Source organism: Pipistrellus hanaki, assembly GCF_964339955.1.
Source record: "Pipistrellus hanaki genome assembly, chromosome: 18".
NCBI classification, from domain to species: Eukaryota; Metazoa; Chordata; class Mammalia; order Chiroptera; family Vespertilionidae; genus Pipistrellus; species Pipistrellus hanaki.
Window position 1 is genome coordinate 1,051,967 of NC_140520.1, and position 13,881 is coordinate 1,065,847.

General features: G+C 46.0%; 1 protein-coding gene across 4 annotated transcripts in view; it reads left to right on the forward strand.

Annotated features, from left to right (window-relative positions):
• Positions 1 to 13,608, forward strand: part of PTBP2 (polypyrimidine tract binding protein 2) — a 32,626-nt gene extending 19,018 nt beyond the window's left edge. The window contains exons 6-14 of one of the 4 annotated variants that reach the window (XM_084865354.1): positions 1,233 to 1,397; positions 1,482 to 1,592; positions 2,560 to 2,755; positions 7,975 to 8,129; positions 9,521 to 9,554; positions 9,960 to 10,052; positions 11,563 to 11,779; positions 11,880 to 11,957; positions 12,115 to 13,608. In XM_084865354.1, the coding sequence (XP_084721480.1) occupies positions 1,233 to 1,397; positions 1,482 to 1,592; positions 2,560 to 2,755; positions 7,975 to 8,129; positions 9,521 to 9,554; positions 9,960 to 10,052; positions 11,563 to 11,779; positions 11,880 to 11,957; positions 12,115 to 12,247 (1,182 nt within the window). In that variant the 3' untranslated portion in view covers positions 12,248 to 13,608. The remainder of the gene's footprint in view (positions 1 to 1,232; positions 1,398 to 1,481; positions 1,593 to 2,559; positions 2,756 to 7,974; positions 8,130 to 9,520; positions 9,555 to 9,959; positions 10,053 to 11,562; positions 11,780 to 11,879; positions 11,958 to 12,114) is intronic. The other 3 variants (XM_084865355.1, XM_084865356.1, XM_084865357.1) reach the window with 3 other exon arrangements.
• The last annotated feature ends 273 nt before the right edge of the window (positions 13,609 to 13,881 follow it).

Consider the following 13,881-nt stretch of genomic DNA (forward strand, 5'->3'; position numbering starts at 1 on the left):
TTCTGATTTTAGTATATGAACCTCCAAAACTAGCACAGACACTCTTGTCTATTCTCTTAAGTGTTTTCTTTTGTGTTCTCCTTTCCCTTCGTCACTGTTCCCTTCTATATTCTACTCATCTGCCAATACAGCCTTTTAAACGGTGAAACAATGTAGAGTACTTGTCATTGTTACATTTAACAATTATTTCCTTTATAATAATTTTTTGACCCCAGGTAAGGTGGAAAGAAATTTTCTTATCAGTGAATCTGTCATAATAATAGGAATAGCTTAGTAGTTGTAGTAAAGGTAGTCATTTTGGAGCATTTAACATATGACTTAGTTGACAGATTTCCAAAAAGTACTGTACTTCAATTCTGTATATACTAGAGGCCCGATGCACAAAGACTTGTGCAAGAATGGGCCTTCCTTTCCCTGGCCTTGGGCACCGCTTTCACTCAGGTTGGAGCCGCCATTTTGCTCTGGCGCCTACATATGCAAATTAACCCACTATCTTTGTTGGGTTAATTTGCATACTCACACCTGATTGGCTGGTGGGTGTTGCGAAGGTACAGCCAATTTGCATCTTTATTAGTGTAGATATATTTTTCACATTTTAAAGTCTCAGAAATCAAGATGTTAAAGTATTCAGTGTTGTCGTTTATTAGCAATGTCTTATTAGTCAAAACATAAAATAATAGTGTATTAAATAACATTATATGGGAAATGTCTTTCATATTTTATCTTGTAGTATTCCTGAAAATCTAATTGTTATAAACTAAAATGTACAACAATTTTCTAAAAACTTTGATGTCAGATGTTATACTAGTATGAAAAAAGACTTAAATTGTATTGTGAATATTCTTATTTTAAGATTGTAATAGAAATAAGACTGTGGGAAATCTTTTGGATAATAGAGTAATCCTTTTTAAAGTTTGCCATTTGCCTTTTTTATAGAGAGTGAATATTGTTAGATTGGAATTTTATTGTTTTCCAAAACTTGCGTCTTAATGTTCTTTTGGGAGTAAATCACATTGCCTATCTTGGTTTGTTCAGCATTGGTCCCAATGCGAGATGATTATTTGGAAGTAAATGCTAGGATGTTTGAATTAAACAATGCCTGGTGTAAAGGATCCTTTGAGTGTTACCTTTTATGTGTGTGTTTAGAAAAGAAATGCGCTAAGAGTGCAGCATGTAGCAGAATGTAAGTGAAACGCTGCGTGTGTTTCCTAAGTCTGGTCTTTGCATTTCAGCGTGCCCAAGCTGTTCTCCAGGCTGTGACAGCCGTGCAGACAGCAAACACACCCCTCAGCGGCACCACTGTGAGCGAGAGCGCAGTGACTCCCGCCCAGAGCCCGGTGCTCAGAATCATCATTGACAACATGTACTACCCCGTGACCCTGGACGTTCTCCACCAGGTACGTGTCTGCGGTGCATGCCAGCTGAGAGGTCGGAGAGGTGATAATAGAGTAGATAACGTTTTCCTTTTCATGTCTCACCAGATATTTACTAAGTTTGGTGCTGTATTGAAGATAATCACATTTACAAAAAATAACCAGTTTCAAGCTCTCCTCCAATATGGCGATCCAGTGAACGCTCAACAAGCAAAACTAGTAAGTGTGGAGCTGTGTTTGAGAGGTGATCTTTTTCCTAGGCCATCCACCCTGGCACGTTTAGCCCTGCAAATGCCGCTGTAGCTCAGCTGCGCCGTGCACGCGGCATTACAGGTGGCGCAGACTGGGTCCGTGGGGCGGTGATGGCTCCCATGCCTGCTGTGCTGCCTGTGCGTTCCTGAAACTAGCGCTGACAGCTCTGGGACTGCTCCCCGTCACAGCCTGCCCATACCTGGTGCCACAGCTCTCCCCTCTCAGTGCATCCCAGCGCACACTGTGCGTTCTAAACTGGCACTTAGTTGCTGTGCTTCCGTGCGAGGAGCTGGAGCTCGGGAAGGGACTCAGGCCTCCCTCTCGCGGGCAGCGATGCTCTTTCAGGTGCTGGAGGGGAAGTCTCTCCTGAGCACGGTGCCACTGGGGATGCATGGCTGCCGCCGCTGTCCGCATTAGGTAACCAGCTCTGCATCCAGGCTCCTCCCTGGGCCCCTGGCGCGCGTGGGGTCTGCTGCGCCCCAGGCCGCTCTGGTGCAGCGGCACGCCTCACAGGAGCGAGCGCTTTGCCCATTCACGGGACTTGCCAGAGGCGCCAGATGCGCCGGGGTGAGTTACCGGCAAAGAGTTACCGGCATGGCGCCCTTCCCTGCGGCAGCAACAGGAGCCCTCAGCCTCCGCAGGCCCGGCGGGGAGTGTGGGTGTTACTGGCACTGTGTCGTGTGGGCGCTGCGGTGGCAGGACTGGGTGGGACCCTTGTTTTTGCAGATTTTCAAAATGAGAATTATTTGTGCACGTGCTTAACGGGTTGTAGCTGGGAAAGCTAGTTCCTGTTCAGCAAGGGAAGCAGGAAGGACGAGGTCTGGTCCCTTTCTGTCTCTCTTGGGTGCAGGCCGTCAGCGCTGTTTTATTGTCAGTCATGCCTTCTGCTAATTGTCACTCTTTAACATGCTCCTGTACTTTATTCACTTTACAGGCCCTAGATGGTCAGAACATTTATAACGCTTGCTGTACCCTAAGGATTGATTTTTCCAAACTTGTGAATTTGAATGTAAAATACAACAATGATAAAAGTAGGGATTACACCCGACCTGACCTCCCGTCTGGGGATGGACAGCCTGCACTGGACCCCGCTATTGCCGCAGCGTTTGCCAAGGAGACGTCCCTCTTAGGTATGATTTCTGTTGTCTATGCCATTGTCCCCATTGCCCACGGGAAAGCGCCTGTTAAACTCCAGTAAGTACAGCGAGCCCCTGTCCCCGATTGGAATGGAACAAATTGTGTCACATTTTACTTTTCTCGAGCGAGAAGCCATAGGAATACTGTTAGAAAACCTTCAGTGTTCTTCGTAAATATCGACACTCCAGTGGGTGTTGTGCTGCCTAGAGTGAAGTGTAGGTCCAGGCCCTTGTGCACATTGGGGGTTGAGGGGGGTGCGCTAATCTGATTGTTTTCATTTCTCACAGCATAGAAGCAGTGAGATGCGAACAAATATGGACTGGGAGGAAATAATTTTCTATAAAATTAGTTTTGGTATTTATTTGCTTTTACCTTGTTTGACAATGGATAGGACCACCTAACAAAAACAGAGCAAAAATTTGCAGCTGATAGAGTTGGAGTCAAGGTGAAGAAATAAGGAAAATGTTATTTTGTAAGTAAAATGAATGAAGTCATCACTTAAGGTGAAATCTTAGTTTCCTTTTACTTGATGTGCCTGGGACATTCTTGATTTCTGACTTTTTAAAGTTGTCTTTAGAATTTCTATCCATATGGAACCAAGATTTCATGAGTCACAAAGAAGCTTTTACAGTTAAGTTTATGTCCATCAATTAAAAAAGGAAAAGGTATTATAATGAAATAATTCTTGAAAATAGATATTTACTGTGGGTATGTAACATTGCACTAGCTTTTTGTAAAAATGTAAGTGATACATCTTGAATAGAGGCCCCTAATGCAAGAGAAGCAATTGACATTTGAAATGAATTCTGGTGACTTCAGACAAAACTGACCCTTTGTTCTAATTTTCTGCTACATCTCGCACCAGCCATCTGTTCATCCTGAGGATAAAGAGGTGCTTTGTTTTGATAACGTTGTTTCCTGAAAAGCTCTTTTACTTTATGGATCTAGTTTAAGCCTTTATTCTCTCAAATCAGCTTATAAATCAATACTGTTTCAGGTGTACCATCTGTAAAGGTAAAGCTGAGAGAACCAGTGAGTGACATATGCCCTTTGTTTATAATTATTACTATAGATTCTTAGAGGCTTTATCAATAGAAGGTATATTATTACGTTTATTATCTTGAAGACCCTAGGCATTTTGTTAGGGACTCGGCAGGCCCTAAAGGTATCAAACAGAGAAGATGACATCAAGATCTTACACATAGTTTCTGAGAAGCTTAAGAGATTTGCATGCAACTCATTAAAGAAGCAGCGTCAGTCAAACACCAAGAAGCCTCAGCTGATGCCAACACCACGTGCTGGGCCCGCGGTGCTGGTGCCGTTGCTCCTGTGTGGATGTGCTTAGCTGTCCCGGTTTTTCCTAGGGAACTCGTCTCTTCTCCCTGCAATCGCAGGTGCCCTGCCTTTCCGCACTGAAAGCATAGGAGTAAAGCCACTCAGTTCCTGATAAATCGCTGGGCTTCTTCCAGCTCGGTGGTGAATACATTAACATGTTTTTGTTTATTCTCTGCCTGAGGAGAACAAGGAAAGCGTTCTGTGGTGCAAATACATGAATTCGCTTTCCTTTACTCCGCGACTTCATCAGTTACCGGTTCTCGTGGCTTTGCATCTCCTTATGTGTAACTGGGCTTTTTATTCCCAAAGTACCCTTAACATAGTTTTGCAAGTAGGTGAGTTAAAAGTTTTAAAAATCAAATAATGCAGCCTCTAGTAATTTGGGTAATTTATAAGAGATAACCACTGTTATAGTTTTACTGAAAATACAAACTTTTGTAAAAGGTTTAAACCATTTTATTTGCAGTTTTGTGTATAAATGTCATTTTATTAAGAAAGTTTTTAAATAACTTTAACAACAGCATTGTGTGATAGTGGGCGATGTCATTGGACATAGTTCCATCCTTCCAATTACTGTAAGTGGCATATGACAGGCACCTTGTATGTGACCTGGTTCTCAAACGATTTCTTTAGGCTGGATTCCTAGAATTAGAATTACTAGGTCAAGGAAAATGTTTGAGGCTTCAGATCCTTATTGCAAATGTCTTTTAAGAATGCGCTAGTAATTGACACTAGCGTGAGTGCTACTTGAGTCTGGCTGATCTTCCCCCTGCCAGCATTGAGTGCTCTTTATTTTTTATTTGGTAGGATCTTCATTTGATAGGAATATGTCAGACTGGTTTTTTATCATCTTATGGCCTAGTTAGGATTCCCCAAGTATGAGAGGAAGAGGGTTAAAGACTTGAAATGGAAACTTGAAGCCGTGCACATTTAAATCGTGGGTAGATAAGTCACCAAGATGGAGGGCTGAGACGAAGAGGATTAGATGAGAAGTGCCTGTTCAGTTCAGTAGTTACGTAAGGAAGGTCACAGGTGTATGTATCAGATGATGGCGGTGGAGGGTACACCAGGAGGGGAAAGTACCTCCCCTGAGGCAGGCGGGCCGCTGAGGACAGGAAAGGGGGGAAGGAGGGGCAGGAAGACAGCCTGGGCAGTGTCTGCAGTGAGCAAGTACACAGTCACTAACCCCAGGAGGCAGGGACTCCACACCCAGCCGCCACGTGGAGCCCGCGGCCGCGGTGCAGGTTCCGTGTGCTAGAGCCTTTGGTGAGCTTGGCAGTGCCGGGCATATAGAGTGCTCAGTTCATGTTGGCTGTGTTCCAGCCTGGCTTCAGTTCTAGAAGTCACTGTAGTGACTGGACCAAGAGGACAGGGGAACGTAGGGTCTGGAAAAGGGAGATACTGGTTACAGCCATCCTGAGAACTGGCGGGAATCCAGGGGCAGACGAGTCAGAAAGGAAGTCAGGGGCCTTACAACCCAGGTTGTTGTCGCCATTCTGTCTCTGAAGAAAGGGCGAAGCGGGGCCGGTGGCAGGAGAGGACTCGAAGGCGATTGGAGAATTTAGGGGTTTCTGAGCCTTGCTGAACACAATGAGATTGACAGTAGGAGACAGGACTTCAGGCTGGTGTACTTCTCAGGGAACTCTGGGGGATAGACTAGGAATCCGGGACTTTTGGCTGACAAAATGTGGAATTGGTGCACGCATGCGATTGCTGCTCTTACTGCTGTACAAAGCCCTGTGGAAGCACAGCCAGAGCAGAAGCCTGAGGTAGCCTCGCCTCACTGCACAGTGAGCGGGTGGGGAGGAGCTAGAGCAGCTGGGAGAGCAGGCGCGTGGAGGTGGTTCTGGTTATGTGGCACGGGGTGGATGTGGGTGTGAGGAGGATTGGAAGTTGAAAGAATGGATGACTGGGCAGGGAGAGGGGAAGAAGGGCGGAGCAAGAGAACTTGTCGCTGGGGGCCATGTGCACAGGTGTAGCTGAGTGTGAGGAGGTAGAGAGTATGTGAGTAGACAGGAGACAGTCCTGCATCAAGAATGTACTAGAACCCTGGCTGGTTTGGCTCAGTGGGTAGACCATTGGCCCGTGAACTGAAGGGTCCTGGGTTCGATTCCTGTCAAGGGTATATGCCCTGGTTGCAGGCTTGATCCAGTGGGGGCATGCAGGAGGCAGCCAATCAATGATTCTCATCGTTGATGTTTCTCCCTCTCTGAAATCAATAAAAATATGTTTAAAAAAAAAAAAAAAAGAATGTACTAGAAAATGCTAAGGATTAGGAGCTTTTTGACTTTTTTTGTGTTCATCCTCACCCAATGATATTTTCCTATTGATTTTTTTAGAGTGGAAGGGAGGGGGAGAGACAGCGTGAGAGCCACACATCGAGTGGTTACCTCCCACATGCACCCTGACCAGGGCCAGAGATCAAGCCTGCAACTGAAGTGTATGCCCTTGACTAGAACCAAAACCGGGACCCTTCAGTTCATTGGCTGGTGCTCTATCCACTGAGCCAAGCCGGCCAGGGTGAGATTTTTTAATTAAAAATTTTTCTTGATTTTAGAAAGGAGAACATGGATTGGTTGCCTCCCTCACAGGCCCAGACTGGGGATCGAACCTGACACCTTTCAGTGCACAGGACAACACTCCAACCAACCAAGCCACTCCGCCAGGGCAAGTTTTTAATTTTGGTAACAGATTCCAGGTCACTGGCCTCTGAAAAGTGGATGGAAGATGCTGAGGGGAAGGCAATTCTCTAAAGAAATAACTGAAGGATCTTAAGGATGAAGGCGCAGCAGAGGCTGGGAAGCAGAGCCAGAGGCAGGAAGGAGCAGAGCGGTGGTGAGGCCGAGCACCGTGTGACGGTCCGTGCTGTCCCTCCGCCTGGGGGGCCGGTGGGGAGGGAACGGGTTCGTGGAACCCGAGTGAGTGGAATTGAGGCCAGCAGGTTTTGGTAAGGCTTCCTTCAGGCCCTCTGAGAACATTAAATACTGTTCAGGGTCATTTGTCAGGCAGTGATTTTCAACCCTTTTCACCTCATGGCATGCATGAGTTATTAAAATTCTGTGGCACTCCAAAAAGTTATTTTTTGCCAATATGCTGAAAATTGTAAAGTTGGTGTAATGATGGCTGTTGCATTGGCTATGGGCACTGGTGTTACTGGACAGTCCAGGACATGGTCAGTATTCCTGCTGTCAGGGGTGGCATGTTTTAAAAACATTCCCAGCCTCCCGTTGGAAATCACTGTCCTTAGAGCGGGGACCCTGGGTTCTGAGCTGTGCTGACTGGTTTGATTTCAGGCGTGAGCTCAGGAAGAAGACTGCTGTGCAGGAAGGGAGTCACCGTATCTGGAAGGTGATTTTTCAGTAGTGTGTGCACGTCTGGACTTGACTGTTCCACCGTCATGCTTCTTTGCGTTTCCATAGGAAACGGGACCAGATAACTCAGTGGTTGGAAAACTGTGGCTTGAGCCTCGGTTTACCGCTCTGTTGACTGAGTTTGCCGATCACTGCTAGGGAAAAACACTTAAACATTTTAATAATGTACTAATGTCTTTAACCTGAAGTCAAAACTTCCGAGTGAGGGTAATGCCTATTGCAGTGGTCCGCAAACTCATTAGTCAATAGAGCGGGAAACGGTGGTTCGCGAGCCGCCGTTTGCTGACCACTGGTCTGACTTGTTAATGTAGCCCATTCTTTAGTTCTCTGGTTAATGATTTCCCTGAAGCCAGCTGTCTTTCTGTAAGACTCCTGTCTCAGTGTTACACAGATTACCTTTCAGGAACCGTGGGAGTGCAGCGGAGCCTCTGCAGCCTGGGTGCTTAAGTTGGTGTTTGTAAACGACTTGTGTGTGTTTCGTAAAATCCGCTTTATTTTAAAATTAGGGCTTCCTGTTGCAGCTGTTCCAGGAGCTCTGAGTCCTCTGGCCATTCCTAACGCCGCGGCGGCTGCGGCTGCGGCCGCGGCGGGCCGCGTGGGGATGCCCGGAGTGTCCGCGGGCGGCAACACGGTCCTGCTGGTTAGCAATCTGAACGAGGAGGTTAGTGGCCGGCCGTCCTGTCCCCCCATCCCATCTGTGCAGTTTCCATGTGGATTTCATTTGGCACTTGCCTTTCTGTTACGTACATTCATTAGTCAAAGTATTTTTGTATGTTTCTACTTCTGAATAAAACCTATGTACTTAAGTAATACTTTGTTTCCTTAGATAGTCATATCTCTTTAAATATATATTTTTAACCTAACTACCTATTTTTCCTAAGAAAAATATGGTGAAGTACAGTAGTTTGGCTTTTTATCTTTTTGTTGTTCTCAAAGGCAAATGTAATCCAGTTTGCAGATTTAACTGTAAAATTTTTTGCTCTTTGCCTTGTCTAATTATTTGCTTGTTCATTTCATGCTTATGTGTCATTGTATTTTTTAAATCTTTTTGATGTGAACGACTCTAATCCGTGTTTCTTTAAAGGTTCTTCCAAAGATCTTGCCGAGGCACTCTCCCGCCTTTTAGTAATTTTCTTTGCAGTTATTAGTCACTGTCTCCTACAAATATGTCAGCGTTACCGCCCCCGTTAAATAGTTCACCGCTGAGTTATTTTTTAGTTGTACATTTATGTCTGGTATGTTTTATTTTGATTGCTATGAGAGCTGGTATGAAATGTGGGAGGCTCAGTGTATCAGTTATGGTGTCTAATTTGAACATTTGTTTCATTTTTAATTGGCCTCTGTCAATACGAACATTGAGCTTATTTTATCATTGGTACTATTGTCATTCGCAGTTCTGCATGTGAAAAGGTTTGATCAGAGTGCCTTTGTTTTCTTTTAAAAATTCTGCCTGCATTTCATAACCAGCCATGCTTATGCAGTTACAGTTCAGAGTTTACAACCCTGTGCATGCTCCTACCCCGTGTTGAGATGAAATGCTGTAATTACTCTTTGATGTAGATGTACTTTACCCATATTTGTCTTGGATGACTACATTTTACTCAGTTTTCTTGTACAGTACATAAACCAACCATTTTTCTGACCAAATTCCTGCATTTCCTATGTACTGACCTATATTTTATTTTTTTTTTGTTCCCCAATTCCTTATTTTTTTCTTCTGCATTGCTGTTTCCCTTCCCCATTTCATCCTCCTCCCCGTGTGTTCACCTTCCCTCTCCTTGTCTTTCCAACACCCATTCCCTCCCCTGTCTGATCCTTATTTTCCTTGTCCTTGTCTTCATTCCCTGTCTCCATTCCCTCTGTTCATGCTCTGGGCTTGAACAAATGTTCCTCGGACCAACTTGCCCCAATTAACCGCCTTGAACCATGATCCATGACCACCTCACCATTCTGCGGGAACCACCCTTCGTATGGATGATCTGTTCATCTCCGCTCTTCCTCGACTCTCCTCTCTCCTTGTCTTACGCTGCTTGCTCTTCTCTCCTTCTAAAGATGGTTACGCCCCAAAGTCTGTTTACCCTCTTCGGTATGTTATTGTTAGCACTATACTTTTATTATTGATTTGATTTTGGTTTCACCTTAATTCTTATTTGTAGCTAGCACTTTGGCTTAAAGTTGAATAGTAAATCTTTTGCTATTTTTCTTTGCTATTTAAAACTCTCCATAGACACAAAATTTGTTTTAATGCATGCTGATTTATTTTGCATGGTCTTTAATATCATTCACATAGCTTTGAGGGTTTATCAAAATTTGTTCTTTTCAAAATTCACTGTTCAAAATCTTGATCTTTCTTTATTCATTTGTGAGAATGGTGCGTTTGAATGGGTGATCATGTTGGTGTCTGAGTGTTTCATTAATATGTCAGATGACCTTTGGCTGGCTTGCGCACACAATTAACTCCCTTTTGGATTGCTCTGTGGCTCCACCCAAGGTGTCTATGGCGACGTGCAGCGCGTGAAGATTTTGTACAACAAGAAGGACAGCGCTCTGATCCAGATGGCGGACGGGCACCAGTCACAGCTGGGTAAGGCGAGCTCTGTCCTCCGCGAGGAGAGGGGGAGGCGGCTGTGGGCGGTGTCAGGAGCAGGGCTCACCCTGCTAATGCTCCTGTTCTCATGTCAGTGTGTGGGTGAGCATACGTGTGCTTCTCTGCTTTCCTCTACTGACTCATGTTCAGTCTCATGGGAAGGGGGTCGGGCTCCAGAAATGCAGTAACAACTGTGCATAAAAATCACGGCATTTATATTAGAACGCTTCTCTCCTGATGGTCCCCGGTAATGGAAGCTAGCTGTTCATATAGTCTGGGGTCCAGGTAATGCCAGACTGCTGGATTCTGACGTCACTTAGAGGTAAATAGTCACATGGAAAACGTGTTTTAAGGATACCATGTTCTTTCAAATGAAAACCCTGTGCCAGATACACCATTCGTCTCTTTGGAATCCTAAAAGACAGACTTTAGTCAAGTGACACCGAGTTCTGCGTATGTAAGTCATCGGTGATTTTAATTGAATTGGCATCTCATTTACTACCCTGTTTTCCCTAAAATAAGACAGTGTCTTATATTAATTTTTTTCTCCCAAAGTTGCGCTAGGTCTTATTTTCAGGGGATGTCTTATCTTTCCATGCGCTAGGTCTTATTTTCGGAGGCTGTCTCATTTTTGGGGAAACACGGTACATCAGAGTCAGATCACATGCTTGGGTCTGACCACCTCCTCACACAGTGATGGCCTGAAGAGATGCTCTTAGCTGAGAGTGCTTAGTTGAGGTGCAGGAATGATGGTGCCTCAGGCTGACTGCAGCGTCACGGTTGGTATTTTGAAGTGGCCGTTTCTGAGGTGAGCACCAGTGCAGTTTGCTGTCCGTCTCACCTGGCTCACCGGCTCCCAGGTACTTGCCTTTGGAGACAGGCGGCTTGAACCGCAGCATTCTCCCCCGTGATGGTGTCGCTCAGACAGAGCAGAGCCCTGTGTCTTTCTGCTTCTGGAAGGGCAGGCCTCTGTCTCTGAGGACAGAGCTCAGGCACCCAGCCTTCCCTTCCCCGCCGTGTGCGCTCTGCTCGGGCGGCTGGTTCTTGTGGGAACATTTCTTCCTCACGCGGGAGCTGCGGGTGGCAGAGCCTCGGTGAACGTGCCCACGGTCCTGTGGCTGAGCAGTACCTGGGGGGGGGGGGAGGGGAGGATTAAACCAAACCCTTCCGAATCGATCCTGGTTTTGTTTATGTTCAGACTGTTATGAGTGTAGTGTGCCTGATGGGAGGGTGGGGTGGAGCAGGAGGGAGGAGAGGGCAGAGGGCGTGCTCACTTCCTTTCCTGAGGCCACGGCTGACTGTGGTCGGGAAGGGGGGGTAACCTGGATTTCATTCCGTGGAGGAAGCTTTTCTGTGAGACGCCTCGTCTCGGGAGAGTGGATTCAACGTGACACCAGTGGTTCCTAGACACTCAGGACTCCTCTATAAATCCGAGAATTCTTATTTAAACTGTAAAGTCACTTTGCTCTGTACTTTGTTACAACGTGGGCACTGTTTTTGTTTGTAGCCATGAACCATCTTAATGGACAGAAAATGTACGGGAAGATTATCCGCGTCACTCTCTCCAAACACCAGACTGTCCAGCTACCTCGGGAGGGGCTCGATGACCAAGGTCTCACTAAAGATTTTGGTAATTCCCCGCTGCATCGCTTTAAGAAACCCGGATCCAAAAATTTTCAGAACATTTTCCCTCCTTCTGCAACCCTTCACCTGTCCAACATCCCGTGAGTATCAACCGTTAGCTGGCGCTCAGGAGGGTGGGCCCTGGAGAACTGAGTGTAAGCCGATGACTGACCTTTCTTCCTGGTTTGCTCCCCTCCCCAGCCCGTCCGTGGCCGAGGAGGACCTGCGGACTCTGTTTGCCAACACGGGGGGCACCGTGAAGGCGTTCAAGTTCTTTCAGTAAGCACCTGTCCGGGCTTCCCGTGGCGGAGGGAGGGCCAGTTCTCTTCAGGAAGTGTCACTCTTGTGTGTACGGACGGGTTTGTGGAACAGGCAGCGCTCAGGTGTACCTGGGCCCCGGGTGGCTGGCAGGGTCTCACTTCCTCTCTTGTTTCAGAAGAGATCACAAGATGGCCCTCCTGCAGATGGCCACGGTGGAGGAGGCCATCCAGGCGCTCATCGACCTGCACAACTACAACCTGGGCGAGAACCACCACCTGCGCGTGTCCTTCTCCAAGTCCACCATCTGAGCGGGCGGGCGGATCCAGGGTCACACCTGTGACTGTCAGAGTGGGGACCAGAGTTTGTTTTCCTTTTTTTTTTTTCTCATGCTGTTACCATTCCTTGGTTCTAATCGAAATGGCATATGTAAAGGCAGAGTATTAACTGCTGATTCCATCTGTTCGATAGGGAAGCCATTTTTATTGTTTAACATTGTTTAATTTTCCTTTTCTTTTTCAACTTAGTTGACATACGTGCCTTAAAGGAAAACTAGTGTTGCTATTGTGCAATTGACTAGGCATTTACAAGGATTGCTTGTCTCGGGCACACTGTTACATGGGGTACACATGTATAGGCAGGGTGTGTGAAAAGGTTAAGTTTTTGTTTCTCCTGCTTGGAGCGTACTTTGAATTACTGGCTTGTCACTTTTCTTTCTATTTAGTCAAATAAGATGCAGGATATGGAAAGAACAAAGCAGCATTTTTTAGTTTTATTACCTTAGGCTTTATTGCTTTAAAAACACATTGGCCTTTTTGTACCTCACCATCTGGTCTAGATTCTGTTAGGAGCGTAGGCATTAGTTGAGTTAACGAGATGCAGAGTATTAATTTTGTCAGTTCGAGCCCTACGTGGAAAGCATCCTGGAACCTTAACCTTTTGTACACGCTCTTGTGGGACGCGTCATATACTACCGTCAGCACCAAGTAACGTCTTGTTTGTGGCTGAATATTTTCCGTAGATGTTTTTTGAAGTTGACATGACTTATGTGCATTTCAATACCTATCGCCATCCTTAGTGTGTGGTGACGACTGGACGTGGCTGTGGATTTCTGAGCATGGAGGGGTCTAGCTAGCGCAGGACAGGTGCATGTCTGTCCGGGAGGCAGAGTCGCTGCAAACCTTGGCAGGAAGACGATTTGTGGCAGTTTTCTAAAACTGACAACCAGGTGGGACCAAAGTTTATGTGCCTTTAGTCTTAATTTACCTTGCATTGTAATATTCAGTTTTAATAAACCTTCAAAATATTTTGTATTTAGGAATAGATCTGACTTTAATAAAAACATGGCTCAGAATCTACAGGTCAAATTAATTTGAACAGTTCTTGTCGATCTGAATTGCTGATTCTGTTTAAATGACCAATACTTTTTTGAAATTGATGTACTTAGTTCAAGACTCATAGATTCTGTTACCTATGTAGACAGAACGGTCATGTATATTTTCTATTAGTTGAGTTTTTACATCTTTAGAAATGTAAAATCCAGTCTAGTTTGGAAGCGGCACAATTAAAAATTACTTTTCTAACAAAGTCAGGAGGTTGATGGTGGTCTACTTTCCTTGTGTGTACTCTGCTCCCTCTGTAGCATGCTCAATAAACACTGCAGCTCTGCTCACTCTGTCTCTCTGCTGCCTCTCCTGTCCCTGTGCTGTGCGCCCCGGCCCGGGGGTGGGGTGGGGGGCAGGCACACCCACATGCTGTGAACATGCACCGGGGGTGGGTTTTGTTTTTAATTTGGAAGACGGTGACTGCTTCCCAGGGGACCCGGGTTAACCTTTCCCGCCCCCGTTACAATCCGCTGCCTGGCCGGATTGTAGCCCGTGCCACCGCTTCCCGGCTCCCGGGGGCGCAGCGCCCTCTCTCCCGCTGCCATGCTCTCTCGCGGTTT